Here is an 18,739-nt window from a genome sequence, read left to right on the forward strand (position 1 = left end):
AAGCTTCTACTGCACATGCGCGTAGGAGACGACATCGGTCCCGTCTACTCTTCTTCCGCATGCCCCACGGTGAGGCCCGTCTTTCCCATGTCGTGCCCTGATGTATTCCTCTGCGGCGGCCGCACGCTCCCCATCAGTCCTTCGGGTGTGTAGGCCACCATGCTGTTGGAGCTGTACCATCAAACCATGACCGCGTCCTTTCCCCTTCCATAACTAAAACTTATGCTTTGAAACCTCTCCCGTTCTCCCTGATATATTATGTTGATCCTTCCTCCCTTCTGTGTCATTTCATTTCACATCTCCCACTGTTCGTCAGACATACCAGTTACTTGGTTTAATTCTTGCTAACCACCCTATAATTCTCCTACATGTCTTCATATCAACATAACTGAATTACTATTACTCCTTACATGGTTACAGTGCTCGTTCATTGGAATTCCTATGTTGGAATTTGTCAGGGGGTGTGTGTCACACCCAATTGCAAACATGGCCGCTGGACAGGTGCGACTATCCACAAATTTTCTGCATTCTATGCAATTTGTTTGATTTTTATTCCAGCCGTGCACATCCATTTTGCCTGGTCCCTTTCATTTTCTTTATTTCTGATTACATATAGTCTATCTGTGGCATGATCTGGACCTACGCAGATTGGTTTCTTTGTTGGCTTTCTTCTTTCCTGTGCTACTGCTACCAACACTTTAAAATCGTTCTAGCAAAAAAAAAACATTAGTCTAAAATGAGTAGGAATGGGTAGAATATCCCTGATATATGAATCACGATGAACATCATTTGCAGCTCATGTATTCTTTTATTCCAAATCATATGGGAACAAAGTCCCATAGCCAAATGCTGATAATTTCATGTCTTGTTTAATTCTTTCTGGCCATAGACCATTAGAATTGAATTTGAAGTGTGTAATCTTAATGCGGGATATCGTTGAATGACACATTTGTTATCTATACCGTCACATATATTTTGACTTCATTTGCTCCCTATATCTATAAATTCTCAATATGGGCGGGCGCAGCAACGCGCGTCTTCACGATCTAGTGAAAACAAGAAAACAGAAGCTATGGCGCGTGGCCCGCCGACCACCGCATATCGCCTGGCCTGCATCCTACTTGTACATTTCTACCTTTTCTTTGCATCGTGAGTAACGTCGGCATTGGACTTCACCGTCACACTACCCCACCCAATCTCTTTCCTCAACCTGTCTTTACACTTGTGCTGGTCTCCTACTTGGCCTTCGGCACCGGCATCCGCATGTGTTGGATCGAATCAGCAGCTCGTGATATGGGTGAGCGATCGAGCTTCGCGAATCTACTAATTTCTACGTGGCGGCCATGTACGAGCACCGCCGCGCGACGTGTCCCGTTGCTTCTGCCTATAAATGCCGCCTGCTCGAATCACCTTTCCAACACAAGCAGTTGAGCAATAGCTAGCAGTGAGATTTGGTCCTTCCGATCGAGTGATTTCAGTTGGTGTTTGTTGGTGAGAGAGAAGAGAAGAGAAGAGAAGATGGCCTCCAACCAGAACCAGGCGAGCTACGCGGCCGGCGAGACCAAGGCCCGCACCGAGGTAACCGCCGTCTCCCGCAGAGCCTACCACTTCATCGTGCATTCCTCCTGCCGCGCATGCGGCGTTGCTCAGTGAACTGAAATGATCTCTTGCTTGTGCAGGAGAAGACCGGGCAGATGATGGACAAGGCGGGGCAGGCCACGGAGGCCACGAAGCAGAAGGCCGGCGAGACGGCCGAGGCCACCAAGCAGAAGGCCGGCGAGGCCAAGGACAAGACGGCCCAAACGGCGCAGGCCGCCAAGGACCGCGCCGTCGAGAGCAAGGACCAGACCGGCAGCTTCCTCGGCGAGAAGACGGAGGCGGCCAAGCAGAAGGCCGCCGAGACGGCCGAGGCGGCCAAGCAGAAGACGTCGGAGACGGCGCAGTACGCGCAGGAGAGGTCCTCTGACGCGGCGCAGTACACCAAGGAGTCCGCCATCGCCGGCAAGGACAAGACCGGCAGCGTGCTCCAGCAGGCCGGCGAGACGGTGGTGAACGCCGTGGTGGGCGCCAAGGACGCCGTGGCGAACACGCTGGGCATGGGCGGCGACAACACCAACACCGCCAAGGACACCACCACCGAGAAGATCACCAGGGATCACTAGCTAATTTGCTTCCTTTACTCGTTTGGTCGTTCGCGGGCCTTTTACATAATTGTATGTTTCCCTCTTTTGTGATTTCCGCTCATTTAGGGTAAGTTTGCCTTCGATTTGATGTTGATGTACTCGTGTCCGGTTCTGTAATGAGTTACTTATAATACTTTGGTGTAAATGGATAACGAGGACAGTCGAAGGTGCTTCAATCCGTTGGTTGTCAGAAGCTTTCTTCACTTCTTATCTTTCTTTTTTTTTGGAACGGGAAAGGCACTCTCAAGGCGCCAAATTACATTCAGCTCAAAAACACAGTACAGCGTGAATTACACATCCCTGTAGAGCTTGAAGAGATAACAGAGAAAGAACAGGGCAATGAGTGTGCCTATGAGCTAAACTGGAACATCCGAAGACAGGTTGAACTGAACTGTTCAGATCCTGGTGAGCAACATTATGGGCAATGCCATTGAGACTCCTAGAAAATGTGAAAAACCTGCAAACGAGAGCGTTCTGAGATGGCAATGAAATCTGCCACTGATTGTCTGATAGCCCAATGGATTTTCTCTGAAGACACATCTCACATCCCTAGTTGCCGCAGCCGTCGCCAAAGTAAGATTATCTGTAAAATAATTGGGCTGATCGACATGAAGAAGTTTGGCTATTGCTGCTGCAAGGAGGAGATGTTGCTGCTTCAGCTTGCAATGGAGAATTTGTAGGGGGGTAAGAGGCTTGAATTTGTACTTTTGTGCTCCATTCTCCTCCTGGGATGAAAATGAAGATGCCAATTCCTGTAGCTGTTGAATTGGGCTGCAGACCTGGAACTTTTGAAGTGTTAAAAACAGCGTCCGAATAAGAAGATCGCTTTTGATAGTTTTCCCCTGCAATAATAAAGGATCAGCAGGTTGTGATTCAGTAATGGATAGGTTCTGGTGCTTATCATCCTAAGGATTGTCGGGGAGAGCTTGACATTCGGCAATGGAAGCAGCGACATGTCGGACCTGGTGAGGCAAGCCACCTTTCCTAGCAAAAAGAGCATCATTCCTGGACTTCCGTATACACCAAAGGAAATTAAAAATGGAAGGAATGGAAGCATTTGGATGATTCATATTTAACAAAGCCCATGTGATATGATGCATAGAGTGAAAATTTGTAGTAAGCTCATCAGTTATAATATACCATGGATGATCAAACCCCATATGATGTTCTTTTTTCCTAAATATACAAAGAGAGAAGAGTCAAGCTCCCAGAAGGTTAAGGAAGAAGATTCCCCTAAATATGAAACATACAAAGACTACCTTATCAAAGGAGTTGATCCTTTGGACGGTGAATACATGGACTTGAAAATAAATGAAAAATATGAAGAGATCAGAAAATCGGTGAAGGCAGAACTAAAAGAAGAATTCTGAAAGAATTACAAATAGAAATGAATGAAAATTTTAAAGAACTAAAGAAAGAATATGATCAAAAATATGATTTCAATATTTCCGAGACACATCACACGGACATTGCCGTACACGGGCAACCAATTGAATAAGAAAGTAGTAAGCATAATAATTGAATATATCTGAATATGAATTGATATGACTATCAATTATTCAGGCACAGAGGACCTACACCCAAATGTTGATAAAATTAGAATATTGATGAGGTATCATCAATAATATGGCCGGGTAGACCCATACCAAAATATATATTAAAAAATAATAATAATAATAATAATAATAATAAATGCCAGCCATGGAATGCATGCACGCATAAGAGAGCACAAGAGTATAGCTGAAGATTTCAGCCACGAAGAGCGAAGACTACTAAAGAATGCATGGCTCCATTGCACACACAACAAGGCACCCAAAGTGTGTTGGCTTGTGTAAATAACTATGCATATAGCTTCGCTTGCAAGCAATGGAGTTAAATATTGGGCTGGTTTGTATACCAGACATGTCATAACAATATTTTACCATGCAACGGGGAAGCCAGTCTCTCAGCCACGACAAAGTCTTCTGTCTGGACAAAGTTCTCAGTCTGGACAAAATTTTCAGTCTAGACAAAAATATCAGTCTAGCATCAGAGTCACACAAGGCTTGATTGTGCAAACATTGAGGCACTTCAGCGGTGCATAAGGCGTGTCAAATTACGATATACTCCGGGCTCCAGCTATGACGCAGATGAATAAAGAAGGGAGCTTCTAGCATCCCCGTGAACTATAAAGGAGGAGGACTGAGCGCTGCGAGGAATACACACACACACACACAACACCAGACTCCAGAGCATCACAACATTCGAGCACCACAGCCCTCACACTCCTCAGGAGTCGTGGTAGTAGTTGCTATCTCCAGTTGTAATAAAGCCTTTGAGAAATTGTATCACTCCGTGGTGGAGGTAGGCAGAAGGTAGTCCTCTTTTTCTCTTTGTAATCCCTTCGGAGTCTCCCGAAAGGGAAACCCGTATGTAAATTATGTTGTCGAAATGAAGTAGTTTCGTGCTTCACTTGGTTTTTCTGTTATGAATTTATGAGATGAGTTCTTAAGCTAGGGATCCTATAGGAGAAAACCCTGCCGGTAGTTCTTTGTTTAGCATGTGTGGCGTCTATTGAGAACCTTGTAGCCGTAGAGAAGTGTTCCCTTCGGGTGGAACTGCCTGGGAAGACGGTAGGAATTTATCCCATAAGTTCATAATATAAACATCAAGTAAAAGAACTTAGTTGCTTCTAAAGCAACATAGTGATAAATACGGTGAGTACCGAGTAGGATTAACACAACTGCTGCATATCCGTAGGCCGTCTCGTTGGTTTCGCCAACCCATAAAAGATCCTGCATAAACAAATAAAATATAATAATTACTGTATCTAATTAAATTACGTTAATCTCGAATTCACTAATAAAATACATTTTAATATTAATTAATTTCGAAAATTTTAATTAACTAAGTTTTCATACTAAATAATTTCGTATTCCGCACAAACATATCCTGACAGAAATAGAACTTGTTAGATAAGTGGATTTGTTGTATCACAACACTTAAAAGAGAGAGCAACAAATGTTGTTTTCGAATGATAAGGCACCCCTTCGGTATCAACACCTTCCAAGCCCAAGCAAAACCTGTGCGAGTTACCTTTCTGACCGTGTGTCACCGTCAAAAGATTATCTTTGGGCCGTAGCAAGTCAAACAAGATCAACTACTCTATGGTGAAGCTGCAACTTCTGGGTGGAACTGCAGCAAAGTAGATTTGATGGAGTGGAGCCGATTTTGAAAGGATAGAGCAGTCCCAAACAGGCTCTACATACTGGTTTCCTTGTGAAAGTGCAATCTCATCGATAGCTGCAATTCTTCATGCTTGAAACTACTCCCACCGTCCCATAATATAAGAACGTTAGTTTTTCAAGCTAACGTTCTTATATTATGGGACGGAGTAGTAGAAAGGTAGTCTCACCTGTCAAACCTTCATGTCACCTTATTCTTTTATATATGCTCCAATGCAATAAGAATGTCGATGTGCACCGCCCTCGTTGCAAAGTATCAAGCTGACTTTGCAGCTAGCAGCTGTGCAAGCATACAATGCTTATTTATACATCAACCTTTTGCATTTTGAAGTCATTGCTTTAACATATTTCAGATTACAGAGGTTCCTAAGCTTTATTGTTGAATTCTATCTCTTCAATAATTAGTATATTTCAAGAGGGGCAAAAATAATTGATTATGACTGTAAGGGTATGTGGTGTGTGGTTTGTTCACGAGAAAAGGCTGAACAGATAGTCTGTTATTCCTAGATTTGGTACAGATGCACATTTTGCATCTTACTTATTTCCTACATAAGCACATAAGCAGCAGAATGAGCAGCATAAAGCGTGGTCGATATCAGCTGTGAAAAAAGACAGGTGTGTATGGGTTCAAAGTAGAAAAATATTCTGGTTTGCTAACATTTCAATGGAAGCACAAGAGCTGAGAAAAATAACTGAATTTCACCCATGTGCTAAATGGAGAACAGAAGTTATTTCAAAACTTGTCATTTACATAATTTGCGGCCAAGAACACTGTACAAGCATGCCTTTTCAATTTCAAGTAAGTAGGACTCAGTTTGTAAGGATAAAACGGTAGCATCAACAGCTTAAGCCGGGTCCTAGTACTACTGCATGGGCACCGTCGTATCAGTTCTTCCCCTTGGCGAAGAGCCTGATTCTTTGTCCTGCTTAAAGGCCTTCTTCAGGAAGAATGCCATGGCAAGCTGTGCGCCGAGGTTAGATCGACCTTTCGACAGACAAACGATGCTTCCAATTAGCAAAAGTCCACTTGCAATCGTTTCCCGTGATGACTTCTTCCCTAGCTGCTTGCAGGGAGAAGTTCCGGATGAAGGTGTAGGAGGAGCAACAGCCGCAGCTGTATTCACTGGACATCGATTACTTTCATCCATGTTGATCTGCAAGTCCTGGGGAAACTGATGCAAGAAAATAGATTCATCAGAATGACATTCACACATCATGTGGATACATACATAATTTTAAATTCAAAAGAATTGGCTGATACTACTTATAAACATATTTCATCTCCAAAACAATTGCATTGACTGCATTGTTGTATTTTAATCATGGGAGCAAACAAGAGACAACTTACAATCCATAACAAGCAATAAACTAACATGAATCAACAAACTGTTAAGGAGCACCAACCTTCTTGGTAAGTCTTCGCATGGTCGAAATTGATATCGACGGACCACGGTGCTGAGGATACCGGCGTAAAGCATTGTTCATTTTACAAATATAATTCCAGATGCCCTTGGAAAAGGCTAGCTTTGCCATCTCGATGTTCATGCCATTGTCTTCATGGTGCAGCACTGTGATTTCACATGCGTCTCTTCCAGGGACTACAAGGTAAATTGTAGGTGTAAAATTACCAACAGACCACGTAGATGATATAAGTACCCCGTTACAAAAATGATGACCCTAGAAAGTGTGCAATAAAATTTGTCTAACTTTTACTATTTATATGTAAAAGGATTAATGAGAAAGATCAAATGAAAATACTAACATCATTAGATTTGTCATGAAATCTTTTCATAATTATGTATGCTTTTAGCTTTCTTTGCTAACATATTCATATAAGAAATAACGATCGAAATTGCATCTTCAAAACTCCCTCTGTTCCAAAATAGTGTCTACAGTGTTTTTATTTGGTATTACTGATGTTGATATTTTCCTCTATGAACTTGGTCAAGCTTGACTTCTGAAAAAATCTATACGCGCTATGTTTTGTAATGGAGAGTACTTGGTAGATGAATTTACTGCACATTTCAAGCAAATAATAATATACAAGGATTAGCAAGCTATAAATCAAACAGGTAGTTATAAACCAATATTAAAAAGGTATAAAATGGCACTTTCTATTCGTTCCAACTTCCGATTTCCATCAGAGTGGCACATATCAGGTCATACAGGAAATTAACTTAATGGGTACAGAAATATACTACTCAGTACAACTCAGTACACATAGCATTTCCAACTTCCGAGTTCTATTTGTTTTGAGTTCCTCTCAAATGTGCACATAGCATTCAGTACAACTCAATGGGTACAGAAATATTACAAGCATCAGGTTCTTTTATATAAGACAAAGTACAAGTCAATCCAATCCACATATTTATAAAGATACAAAGTTGTGATATTGATATAGTAGTTGCATTTGAATCTGAAAACTATGTATTAATTTATATCTTATGGGAATTATATAGGCTGGTATTTCCTGTTGTAACAAAAGCTAGTCACATAATAGCATTCACTCAGCGTCATTCTATATGTCACTTTTTAAAAAGCTACCATCACCACCAAACGAGTCACTGAAAGAAGATAGCTTAGTCTAAGCTAAATAAAATACCAAACAGAAGGCCTTGTATCAATTTTCACTTACCTTTCCTAATACACCACCCCGATCTCAGAAGTCGTACTCGAACAAATTTTCTTTGTATTGGCGCAAGAGAGTGTTCACATTCCTGCCAGGATAAACTAATTAAACAAGGCAATCAGGTAATTCTGCAATAGCAATGTCATTCTCGTTCAGACTGCATATGGGGCAACTCAAGCGTAAACTGAGTGACAGCCTTTTCTTTTAGAATGGCAGCTCAACTTTACTTCAAGTGACTAATGTTTTCTGGTTCAATTTCATTCAGGTGAGTTTTTTTTCAACATCAGTTGATACAATTTTTTGTTTTTTTGGTTTCAAGTGATTTTATGTTTATTTGGTTCAACCTTAGTTCAAGTGACTTTATATTTTTGTTTGTTCAACATTAGTTCGAGTGATTTCATGTTTATTTGGTTCAACCTTAGTTCTAGTGATTGTAATTTTTTGGTTCAACCTTGGTTCATGTGATTGTATTTTTTTTGTTAAACCTTAGTTCAAGAGATTTTATGTTATCTACAATGGGCATAACATTATCGCTATAATATGTACGTATGCAGTCACGTCACTGAATTTTCAAGCATAAGAGTTGAATCTTGAATTTCAGGTTAGAATAGAACATTTTAGATGTAACTGTGGCTCCATCAACTTCATTCTGTAATTTACTGCAGGAACATTGCTACCATTCTAGGTGACACAGGACGAGCTAATATTTTCATTTCGGGTGAAAACTGAACCCTTCATGATTAGGATAACTGTACATGAATGTACGTGTAGTGAGTAAATTACTGCATCCGTACAAAAACCAAGAATAGCACAACTGCAGATAAATCGATATCTAATGAAAAGATGTCATATATATCACTGATGCACAGTTGTGTGAAACTGCAAATGAATAGTTTGTGCAAGAGGCAGAGAGGGTGAGGGAGATGTGACTAACCTTGACCAAGCAATAGAAAGAGTTCTCATCTGATGCCCAAACTCGCCATGCCAATATGTACTCTCTTGGTGTTAAAAGAGGGAACTTCTTAACTGTTCGCCCTATCTCAATTCCGCTATTTTCATCACACTGCAGCTGCTCATGCTTTATCACGGTGTTATCCCACTCCATTCTGTACTCATTATCCATGTAAAAGTCCCTCAAAAGCTCTGCTGAGCATCCCTCATAAGTTGTCACACTAAGATATCTAGGTGTGCCATCCTGCATTTGAGAACATTACGATAGATAAATAAAATTCGTAAGCTAGACTCTGCAACCAATCATGGCAAACTCTTGTTCAGAATCCAGAAACAACCCATAGGCCCTATGAAATTCCATTTTATCAATAATTAGTGATTAACTCTTGCGAGCATTATGAGTTCTAACTAATTGCAAAGCCTTAATTTCACACCTCAATTTCATGTAAAAGAAAACAGATACAGTTCCAATTCATCGGGGGAAAAGCATAACAATTATTCAAAAAATTGTTTGCAGCCATCATTGAGAATTTTACTAGTGGTCAGGTGGTGGCCGACTACCAGAGTCGATGGGTCGAGTGAAATGTTAATCCTTGTCCGACTAAACCCCTGAATTAATCACAACGAGCCCGTGCTATGATGTATGTGCTACAAATCTTAACATGCTTCTATCTAGCCTAGTATCTCTAGGCTGAACCCAAGAACAATAGCCAAACTCTGGCACATATTTATCTGTAAGATGAGAATGAATACAAATCAATGAGTAACAGGGCAGCGCTGGTACCGCGGTCCTCTCGCACCACGCCTTGTAGGAGACGGCGTCGTTCCCCTTGGCGATGACGGGATCCCAGCCCTCGAGCTCCGGCTGGCGGGCGCCGACCCCCAGGCTGCCCACCAGCTGCCTCAGATCGTCCTCCGTCACGAGGCCCTCCACCCTGCGCTCCACAAAACACAAACACCCCCATCCGATCAAATCAACCGCACGAATTGAACCAAGGGGCAGGGGAGGGGGTATCTGACCGACCCTGAGCCGGAGCTGGACCCGGACCCGGAGGACGGGGAGGGGGAGGCGGGCGCCGCGGGGGCATCCTCCTGCTGCCGGGCAAGGCGTGCGCGCCCCCGGCGGCGGCGGCGGACGAGGAGGACGGAGAGGTGGGCGACGAGGAGCAGGAGGAGCGCGGCGGCGGTGGCCCAGCCGCTGGCCCCGCGCGCCGCGGGGCGCCAGAGCTCGGCGGCGCCGAGGAGGGCCTCCAGCGGCGGCATGGGATGGGATGGGTGGCGCGCGCGCGCTCGGGTCGGTCCGCGGCCTTGGGGTTCCCCTCCCCTGCCTTGTTCCTTCCGTGATGGGGGAGAAAGCGAGGAGGCTAAAAGGAGAAAAATAAAAATAGTCGGAGGAAAATAGGGGAAAAGGGTGAGGCGGGCGGCCCTGCTCGGACGGTCGCCGCAAGTTTTGTGATGGGCTGGGTTTATGCCCTTTTTTTCCTGGGTTCAGACCTTGAGTGTAGTGGCTCACAATGAACTTGGAGTGGGTTACAAGAAATGGGCCACATGAATCTCCTCTTTTTCTCACTGGATGAGTGTGATGTGGTTGAATCTTGGTGATGGCCTTGGATAAGATGCACGGCATGGTCCCGCTGGATGTATCCTCTCATATTATTATTTATTAACTGGCTTTATGAATTATAGGAGAAGAGAAGATAATTACAGGAGAAGATTTTGGCACAGAGCGGAGTTTTATTTCGCTACTAGTAAGATCACAGCGCCTCTTGTTTTCATATGTGGTGTTTGCTTCGAATTGTTAGTGCGGGGTACACAATTGATCATAGGATAGCATTCTCATATGGTGTAAATGTTTATAATAAGTTAATAACATTGAGAATATACAACATAATTCTTTTGATTAACATAAAGCCCCCCTCCCTCTGATTTTCATTAGGAGAAACCAACGGGTTCATAGAGACTACTAAAAGAAAAAGGGAAAAGAAGCCCTAAAGGCAGCGATATCCCTAGACCAACTGAACAAATGAGCAACATAGCATAATACCTGCCAACGACAAAGTATCATTGCAACGACGCAACTTAAAGCATAAACGTTTTCAGGAACAAGCAAACCGGTTTTATGACTTCCAAAAGAATAGACAATATAGATGTAAATGCTTTGTTTAGATAATGAATGCACATGTTCATTGAAGAACTCCATTCCGATATGGTGTATATATGTTGTCTCGATGGCCATGCAAATATGATACCATGTAACTACATTTACCCTTTTTTAGAGAAAGTTGAATATGGCGAGGTTGAAGCAGTTGGATTTCTGTGTTTCTACTCTTTCGATTGTAGTTCTTTGATTTAGTTTACACATAGGATTTCAAAATCCTAGAGGGGAACTTACTACCCAGAGGATACATGTCATCAAAGAGATTTTTTTAAAGCTAGGACTAATTATTACCTCGAATGATAGTAATCTTAGGTAACAACATCACTCCAGGTAATGCTATTTGGATGTTTAGTTGTGCACACATTATAATATCGTGTATGTATGTTAGGATGGCAAATGGCATGCTTTAGAATTTTGATATTCTGCACCACATATTTGCGCAAGAAGATATATACATCATAGTCTCGTGCATCTGCCGACTCATGGAACCTATGTTGCACCCCACAGAGCCCAGATGGTGGAGCAGAGTTTGCTTTTCGGATTATGAGGGAGCAAAGTTAGTGGCATTCCATGATGAAGCATGAGACAAAGCTTGGATGTCTAGGCAGGCCTCATCATAGAGCCGAATCAGAGGCGCTAGCTTGGTGACTTGCTTTACCTTGTATAGGTAGCTTACCTTGTCATGTGGGATTGTGTGTTGTGTCACATAGTTGCATGTTTAGAGAACTAACTTTATCATATTTATCCCTAACCTTGTAAATAAAAGCTGAAAACCCATAGTTGGTTATTCCCATTTCCTCCCCTAGTTGACATCTTTGATCCTTTCAGTACGCCCCAACCATCCGTCCTACCACAACATGGCAATATCATGTATGCCTTGAGACCTTTGCTCCAACTTTTATCAGAGGAATGATATTTGGTCCGATGGAGCTTCCTTGTGCGAAGCGGTAGACCGAGGTACATGCAAGAAAATAATCGTTGACAAGCGAGAGTGGGGTGTTCAAATCAATTTTTGCTATAGAGGTTTCCGTGCTTTCTAATCGAGAATTTGAAAGCAATATTAATATACTCCCTCCGTTCCTAAATATAAGACCTTTAGAGATTCCACTATAGACTATATACGGAGCAAAATGAATAAATCTGCACTCTAAAGTATGTCTATATATATATCTGTATGCTGGATTTTTTTTCTATTTTGGGCCAAGCCCAATAGCAGTTTCAGAAATTCCTAATAAATCCTAGAGGTCCACGCAGCCCATTCGTGCAAGGCAAGAGGTGGAACTAAAGTTTAGTCCCACATTGCTAGCTTAGAGGGAGTTGGATCTCTTTATAAGGGAGGCTCTTTCTCCACATGTATGAGGATGAGAACAAGAGGAACATCCGCGCGCGCTCCTCCTCCGCCGCCCGCCGCGCCGCGGGTTGCGGGAATGAGCCGAGCCGATGTCTAAATTTTTGCCACGCACAACGGGTATACGAAAGGTCACGCAGAAGCTGAAACGTTTTGCTGTAGTGGAGATTGAATACGAACGGCGCACCTCTTCACCTGCTGCCTGTTCGTTTCGTCTCCCTCGTTCTCTTCAGCTCTCAGCGCAGCCTCTCGCCTCCTTCTCTTGCGCCTATAAAAGGGAGGTCGCTCCTCTCAGAGAGACGCAACACAACCTCTTCTTCCTCTCGCCACAAGTTCCTGAGCACTGCGCTGCTGCTACGTTCTTCCCCATCCCGGCTTGCGGTGTGCACCGCAGGTCGGGACAGTAGGCCTCCGAAATCGCACCTCTTTAAATCCTGTACGGGAGAAGGGTGATAAGGTTTTTGGGGAGCGCTCAGCGCGACTACTGACTTTTTCGTCATGGACGCCCCGGACTCCGACGACTACTTCCCCGACGACGACTTCTTTCCCGACGTCGACAACCTCCTCGACGACATGGCTGGCGAGGACACCGACCCCAAGACCGGTGCATCTACTCCTGTTCCGTACGTTCTCATACTCTTCGTGTTAGAGGTTCTGTCACAACTTCTTGCTCTAGTGTCTGTTCTAGATGTGTTCGGTTCTAGTTCATATATGCAGATGCTATTTAACTTCTCTCTGTCAAATCACATGACTTGTTTTATCACACTAGTAGAAAAAGAGGCTTCCATACGCCCCCATTAGTCCCCAAAACAATCGAACCGCGACCAAAGGGGTCTTTAGTCACGGTTCGGGAGGAGACCCGCGACCAACTATCTGGGCCCAGCGCGCTCGGTCGACAGCTGGCGGACGGGAGGGGCTTTAGTCCCGGTTGGCCTGGCCAACCGGGACTAAAGGTCCCCGAAGGCCTTTAGTCGCGGTTGGCCAGGCCAACCGGGACTAAAGGCCCATCCAGCTGGCGGACGGGAGGGGCTTTAGTCCCGGTTGGCCTGGCCAACCGCGACTAAAGGTCCCCGAAGGCCTTTAGTTGCGTTGGCCAGGCCAACCGGGACTAAAGGCCCATCCCTATATATAGGACTCAGCTCACTTCACTTCACTCAGCTCACTTCACAATTTTCAGAAGGGGGTGGTGGGTTTGCTTTTGGTTCCTCCTATGCACACAAGGTGTTTGATGAAATGCCCGAGAGCCTGAAACAAACATGATATGAAGTGTCCGAGCCACACTTGAGCTTTCTCATTTATTTTTCCTCCGCGATCGCGGTTAGCAACTTGAACCTTTCATGTGTCATTGATAAAATATGCATGTGTGTAGTTCATTGTTTAATTTGTATTATTTCTAGCTAGTTAGTTTAACAAATGCATGATGGTTAATTATATACTTTATATAATAATAATGCAGATGAATCGGCAATGGATGTACGGTCCCCGACTCTCCGGCGAGTTCACTACGGGTTTGAAAGATTTCCTCGTAGTGGCAAATGCGAACAAGCAGCAAGGTTTTATTATCTGTCCATGTGCTGTCTGTAAGAATCAGAAGGGTTACTCCTCCTCAAGAGACGTTCACATGCACCTGCTTCGGCACGGTTTCATGCCAAGCTATAATTGTTGGACCAAGCATGGAGAAAGAGGGGTTAGAATGGAAGAAGATGAAGAAGGGGATGATATCGATGACAACTATCATGATCATTTCGGTGATACTTTCATGGAGGATGATGCTGAAGGTGGGGAAGGGTTAGGTGAAGGTGAAGAAGAGGCACATGATGAGCCCGCTGATGATCTTGGTCGGACCATTGCTGATGCACAGAGACGCTGCGAAACTGACAAGGAGAGGGAGAATTTGGATCGCATGTTAGAGGATCACAAAAAGTCGTTGTATCCAGGATGCGATAATAGTCTGAAAAAGCTGGGCTGCACACTGGATTTGCTAAAATGGAAGGCACAGGAAGGTGTAGGTGACTCATCATTTGAAAATTTGCTGAAAATGTTGAAGAATATGTTTCCGAAGAATAACGAGTTGCCCGCCAGTACGTACGAAGCAAAGAAGGTTGTCTGCCCTCTAGGTTTAGAGGTTCTGAAGATACATGCATGCATTAACGACTGCATCCTCTACCGCGGTGAATACGAGAATTTGAATGAATGCCCTGTATGCACTGCATTGCGTTATAAGATCAGAGGCGATGACCCTGGTGACGATGTTGAGGGCGAGAAACCCAGGAAGAGGGTTCCCGCCAAGGTGATGTGGTATGCTCCTATAATACCACGGTTGAAACGTCTGTTCATGAACAAAAAGCATGCCAAGTCGTTGCGATGGCACAAAGAGGACCGTAAGTCCGACGGGGAGTTGAGACACCCCGCTGATGGAACGCAATGGAGAAAGATCGACAGAGTGTTCAAAGATTTTGCAGCTGACGCAAGGAACATAAGATTTGGTCTAAGTACTGATGGCATGAATCCTTTTGGCGAGCAGAGCTCCAGCCATAGCACCTGGCCCGTGACTCTATGCATCTACAACCTTCCTCCTTGGTTGTGCATGAAGCGGAAGTTCATTATGATGCCAGTGCTCATCCAAGGCCCTAAGCAACCCGGCAACGACATCGATGTGTACCTAAGGCCATTAGTTGAAGAACTTTTACAGTTGTGGGCCAGACCTGGTGTACGTGTCTGGGATGAGCACAAAGGAGAGGAATTTGACCTACGAGCGTTGCTTTTTGTAACCATCAACGATTGGCCTGCTCTCAGTAACCTTTCGGGACAGACAAATAAGGGATACAATGCATGCACGCACTGCTTACATGAGACTGAAAGTGTACGTTTGGTTAATTGTAAGAAGAACATGTACCTGGGTCATCGTCGATTTCTTCCCCGAAAACATAACGTAAGAAAGAAAGGCAAGCATTTCAACGGGAAGGCAGATCACCGGCCGAAGCCTGCGGAACGTACTGGTGCTGAGATATTTGATATGGTCAAGGATTTGAAAGTCATCTTTGGAAAGGGTCCTGACGGACAATCAGTTCCGCGGGGAGTTGACGGGCACGCACCCATGTGGAAGAAGAAATCTATATTTTGGGAGCTAGAATATTGGAAAGTCCTAGATGTCCGCTCTGCAATCGACGTGATGCATGTTACGAAGAATATTTGCATGAACCTGCTAAGCTTCTTGGGCGTGTATGGGAAGACAAATGATACAAAGGAAGCACGGCAGGACCAGCAACTTTTGAAAGACCCAGATGACCGGCATCCGGAATGGTTTCAAGGTCGTGCCAGCTACGCTCTTACCAAAGAAGAGAAGGTCATTTTTTTGAATGCCTGAGCAGTATGAAGGTCCCGTCTGGCTTCTCGTCGAATATAAAGGGAATAATAAACATGGCGGAGAAAAAGTTCCAAAACCTGAAGTCTCACGACTGCCATGTGATTATGACGCAATTGCTTCCGATTGCTTTGAGGGGGCTCCTACCGGAAAATGTTCGAGTAGCCATTGTGAAGCTATGTGCATTCCTCAAGGCAATCTCTCAGAAGGTAATCAATCCAGAAGATCTACCACGGTTACAGAACGATGTGGTCCAATGCCTTGTCAGTTTCGAGTTGGTGTTCCCACCATCCTTCTTCGATATTATGACGCACCTCCTGGTCCACCTAGTCGAAGAGATTTCCATTCTCGGTCCTGTATTTCTACACAATATGTTCCCCTTTGAGAGGTTCATGGGAGTATTAAAGAAATATGTTCGTAACCGTGCTAGGCCAGAAGGAAGCATCGTCAAGGGCTATGGAAATGAGGAGGTAATTGAGTTCTGTATTGACTATGTTCCTGACCTTAAGCCGATTGGTATTCCTCAATCGCGGCACGAGGGGAGACTAAGTGGAAAAGGCAAGATCGGAAGGGAATCCACGATATGTATGGACGGTCATTCTATGACTGAAGCACACCACACAGTTCTGCAAAATTCCAGCTTGGTGGCTCCGTACTTCGAGCAACACAAGAATATTTTACGCTCGGACAACCCGGGGAAGCCTGAATCCTGGATTAGAAAGGCCCACATGGAGACTTTCGGCAGTTGGTTGCGAAAACATTTAATGAATGACAATGATGTTGGAGATCAGCTGGTTGCTCATATTGGTTGTGCTTTATCTAGTATTTCTGTTAATAAAATTATTCGGTAAATTGCTCATATTTCCAACACTGTATGTAGTCGATAGTTGAATTACTAAAAGGTCTATATTTAGGGATGGAGGGAGTATTTGTTAATCAATATCATTTGGAATTCTCTGTAAAGAAATACTCTAGAAGGATATTAAAGTATACAGACATACGCATACATATATATACCACAATTTAAGGAGTTGTGAAAATATTAGAATAACAATTCAAATATGCGTGCAATTTTGTCATTTTAAAAAATTGCATTTAAGAGATTTGCTTTCACGATCTTTTTACGGCAAATGTCTATAAAATGACAAAACTGGCATAACTTAATACTATTTACATCTAGCGCAATTAAAGTGTGGTTTGCAATTATATACAATAAAACTATATAAGAAAAAACATATAATTAATATTTATCATTATTGTTTTGTCGTTAACTAGGCTAACTAAGTAATTAAAAAATATACATGTTTACATTATGGTATGTAAAAAATGAATTATAAAGAAGTATAAAAGTTTAATACAAATTATATTTAGAGTTAATTACACTTTTGGTACATAAACTTGCACTCGATGTACATGTTCATACATAAACTTGAAAAATGACACAAATCGGACCTACAACTTGTGTTTCGGATACATTTAACTACATTTCTGTTTGTCCCCGTTAATTCTCCATTAAACATTGCACATCAGTTGACACACACTCCATACTTGCGTGTGGGCCCCACGCGTCCGGGCAGGGGCAAGGCGCCACGGAGGCCACCAAGCAGAAGGCCGGCGAGGCCACAGACATGGCATCCCAGATGACGCAGGCGGCCAAGGACAAGGCCTCCGAGATTGCGCAGGTCGCCAAGGACAATACCTCCGAGACCACACAGGCAGCCAAGGACCGCATCGTGGAGAGCAAGGACTAGACCGACAGCTTCCTCAGCGAGAAGACAGAGATGGCGAAGCAGAAGGCAGCGGAGACCGCCGAGGCGGCCAGGCAGAAGGCCGCGGAGACCGCGTAGTACACGCAGGACAGGACGTACGACGTGGTGCAGTACGCCAAGGAGTCCACCATCACCAGCAAGGACATGACCGGCAGCGTCCTCCAGCAGGCCGGTGAGACGATGGTGAACGCCGTGGTGGGCGCCAAAGACATCGTGTCCAACACGCTGGGCATGGGCGGTGACAACACCAACGCTAGCAGTACCGGCAACACCGCCACCAAGGACACAACCACCGGCACCACAGAGAAAATCGTCAAGGATCACCACTAGACGCATAAGCTCAATTTGCTTTCGTTTCCTTCTCTCAATACACACATATTTGGTGTTCCAGTTTCATGATTTTCACAAGCACGTTTTGGTCTCAACTTTGACCTTGTCATGTATCTTTGTGTTTGTCATTTCAAGTTCCTAGTATACGATGTAATAATAAATTTGGAATTAAGCTTATACACGTGGCATGGTATACTATAGTTTTTGTCATGTGACACCTCCCCTCATTTTGTGTGAGCAGACATGGCCTCATCAAGGATGATCTACCGGCGTCTGTGGCCCACATGCAGGTATGGAGCGTGCCCTGTATTTAACAGAAAGTTCATGACAACAAACGGAAATGTAGTTAAATGCACCCGAAACACAAGTTGCAGGGTCGATTTGTGTCATTTTTCAAGTTTACGTATGAAATAGTACATGGAATGCAAGTTTATGTATCAAAAGTGTGACTAAATCTTATATTTATTTTAACTCATCATGAAAGTTGGACTATCCTTGAGTGTGATAATGTTTATTGATGTAGAACAAAATTTCTAGGAACATTAGCAAATTGCTAAAATCGGTAAGTTTTGATCGCTTTCTTAGGATATTAGTGATGTTTTGTTGGGCGTGATACAATGTTGAGAAATGGAAGATAAACTCATCTCCAGTTTTATACTACAATTGAGAGGGCACAAAGGTCTTATTTAGATGCGGGAGATTGGGTGCGTTTATTTATTCAATTATCTATTGTTTTTAGCTTGGGTACCCAAGATCCAACCAAGACCCTAGAAAGATATCGAT

General features: G+C 43.7%; 2 protein-coding genes and 1 pseudogene across 2 annotated transcripts; 2 read left to right on the forward strand and 1 right to left on the reverse strand.

The window, feature by feature from the left end:
• The first annotated feature begins 1,407 nt into the window (after positions 1-1,407).
• LOC109786767 (uncharacterized) lies at positions 1,408-2,359 on the forward strand. Its single transcript, XM_020345327.3, has 2 exons — positions 1,408-1,578; positions 1,680-2,359. The coding sequence occupies exons 1-2, from the start codon at positions 1,519-1,521 to the stop codon at positions 2,160-2,162; spliced, it is 543 nt and encodes a 180-aa protein (XP_020200916.1). The 5' UTR covers positions 1,408-1,518; the 3' UTR covers positions 2,163-2,359.
• A 3,728-nt stretch (positions 2,360-6,087) lies between these two features.
• On the reverse strand, positions 6,088-10,429 carry LOC109786766 (uncharacterized). Its single transcript, XM_020345326.4, has 6 exons — positions 10,012-10,429; positions 9,772-9,922; positions 8,971-9,231; positions 8,043-8,124; positions 6,812-7,005; positions 6,088-6,579 (listed from the first exon to the last, which is right to left on the reverse strand). The coding sequence occupies exons 1-6, from the start codon at positions 10,248-10,250 to the stop codon at positions 6,271-6,273; spliced, it is 1,236 nt and encodes a 411-aa protein (XP_020200915.1). The 5' UTR covers positions 10,251-10,429; the 3' UTR covers positions 6,088-6,270.
• Positions 10,430-13,066: 2,637 nt separating this feature from the next.
• Positions 13,067-17,956, forward strand: LOC109786758 (uncharacterized; annotated as a pseudogene).
• Positions 17,957-18,739: the final 783 nt, after the last annotated feature.

This window comes from Aegilops tauschii, chromosome 1 (genome assembly GCF_002575655.3).
Source record: "Aegilops tauschii subsp. strangulata cultivar AL8/78 chromosome 1, Aet v6.0, whole genome shotgun sequence".
In the NCBI taxonomy this organism is placed as follows: domain Eukaryota; kingdom Viridiplantae; phylum Streptophyta; class Magnoliopsida; order Poales; family Poaceae; genus Aegilops; species Aegilops tauschii.

Bases quoted from the DNA above. Each gene is read 5' to 3' on its own strand.
- LOC109786767 (XM_020345327.3), top strand. From the start codon at position 1,519: ATGGCCTCCAACCAGAACCAGGCGAGCTACGCGGCCGGCGAGACCAAG. The intron at 1,579-1,679 runs GTAACCGCCGTC...TTGCTTGTGCAG, and splicing joins AGACCAAGGCCCGCACCGAG to GAGAAGACCGGGCAGATGAT.
- LOC109786766 (XM_020345326.4), bottom strand. From the start codon at position 10,250: ATGCCGCCGCTGGAGGCCCTCCTCGGCGCCGCCGAGCTCTGGCGCCCC. The intron at 9,232-9,771 runs GTACCAGCGCTG...TCTCAAATGCAG, and splicing joins CGTGGTGCGAGAGGACCGCG to GATGGCACACCTAGATATCT. The intron at 7,006-8,042 runs GTAAGTGAAAAT...TTTACCTTGTAG, and splicing joins GGGGTGGTGTATTAGGAAAG to TCCCTGGAAGAGACGCATGT.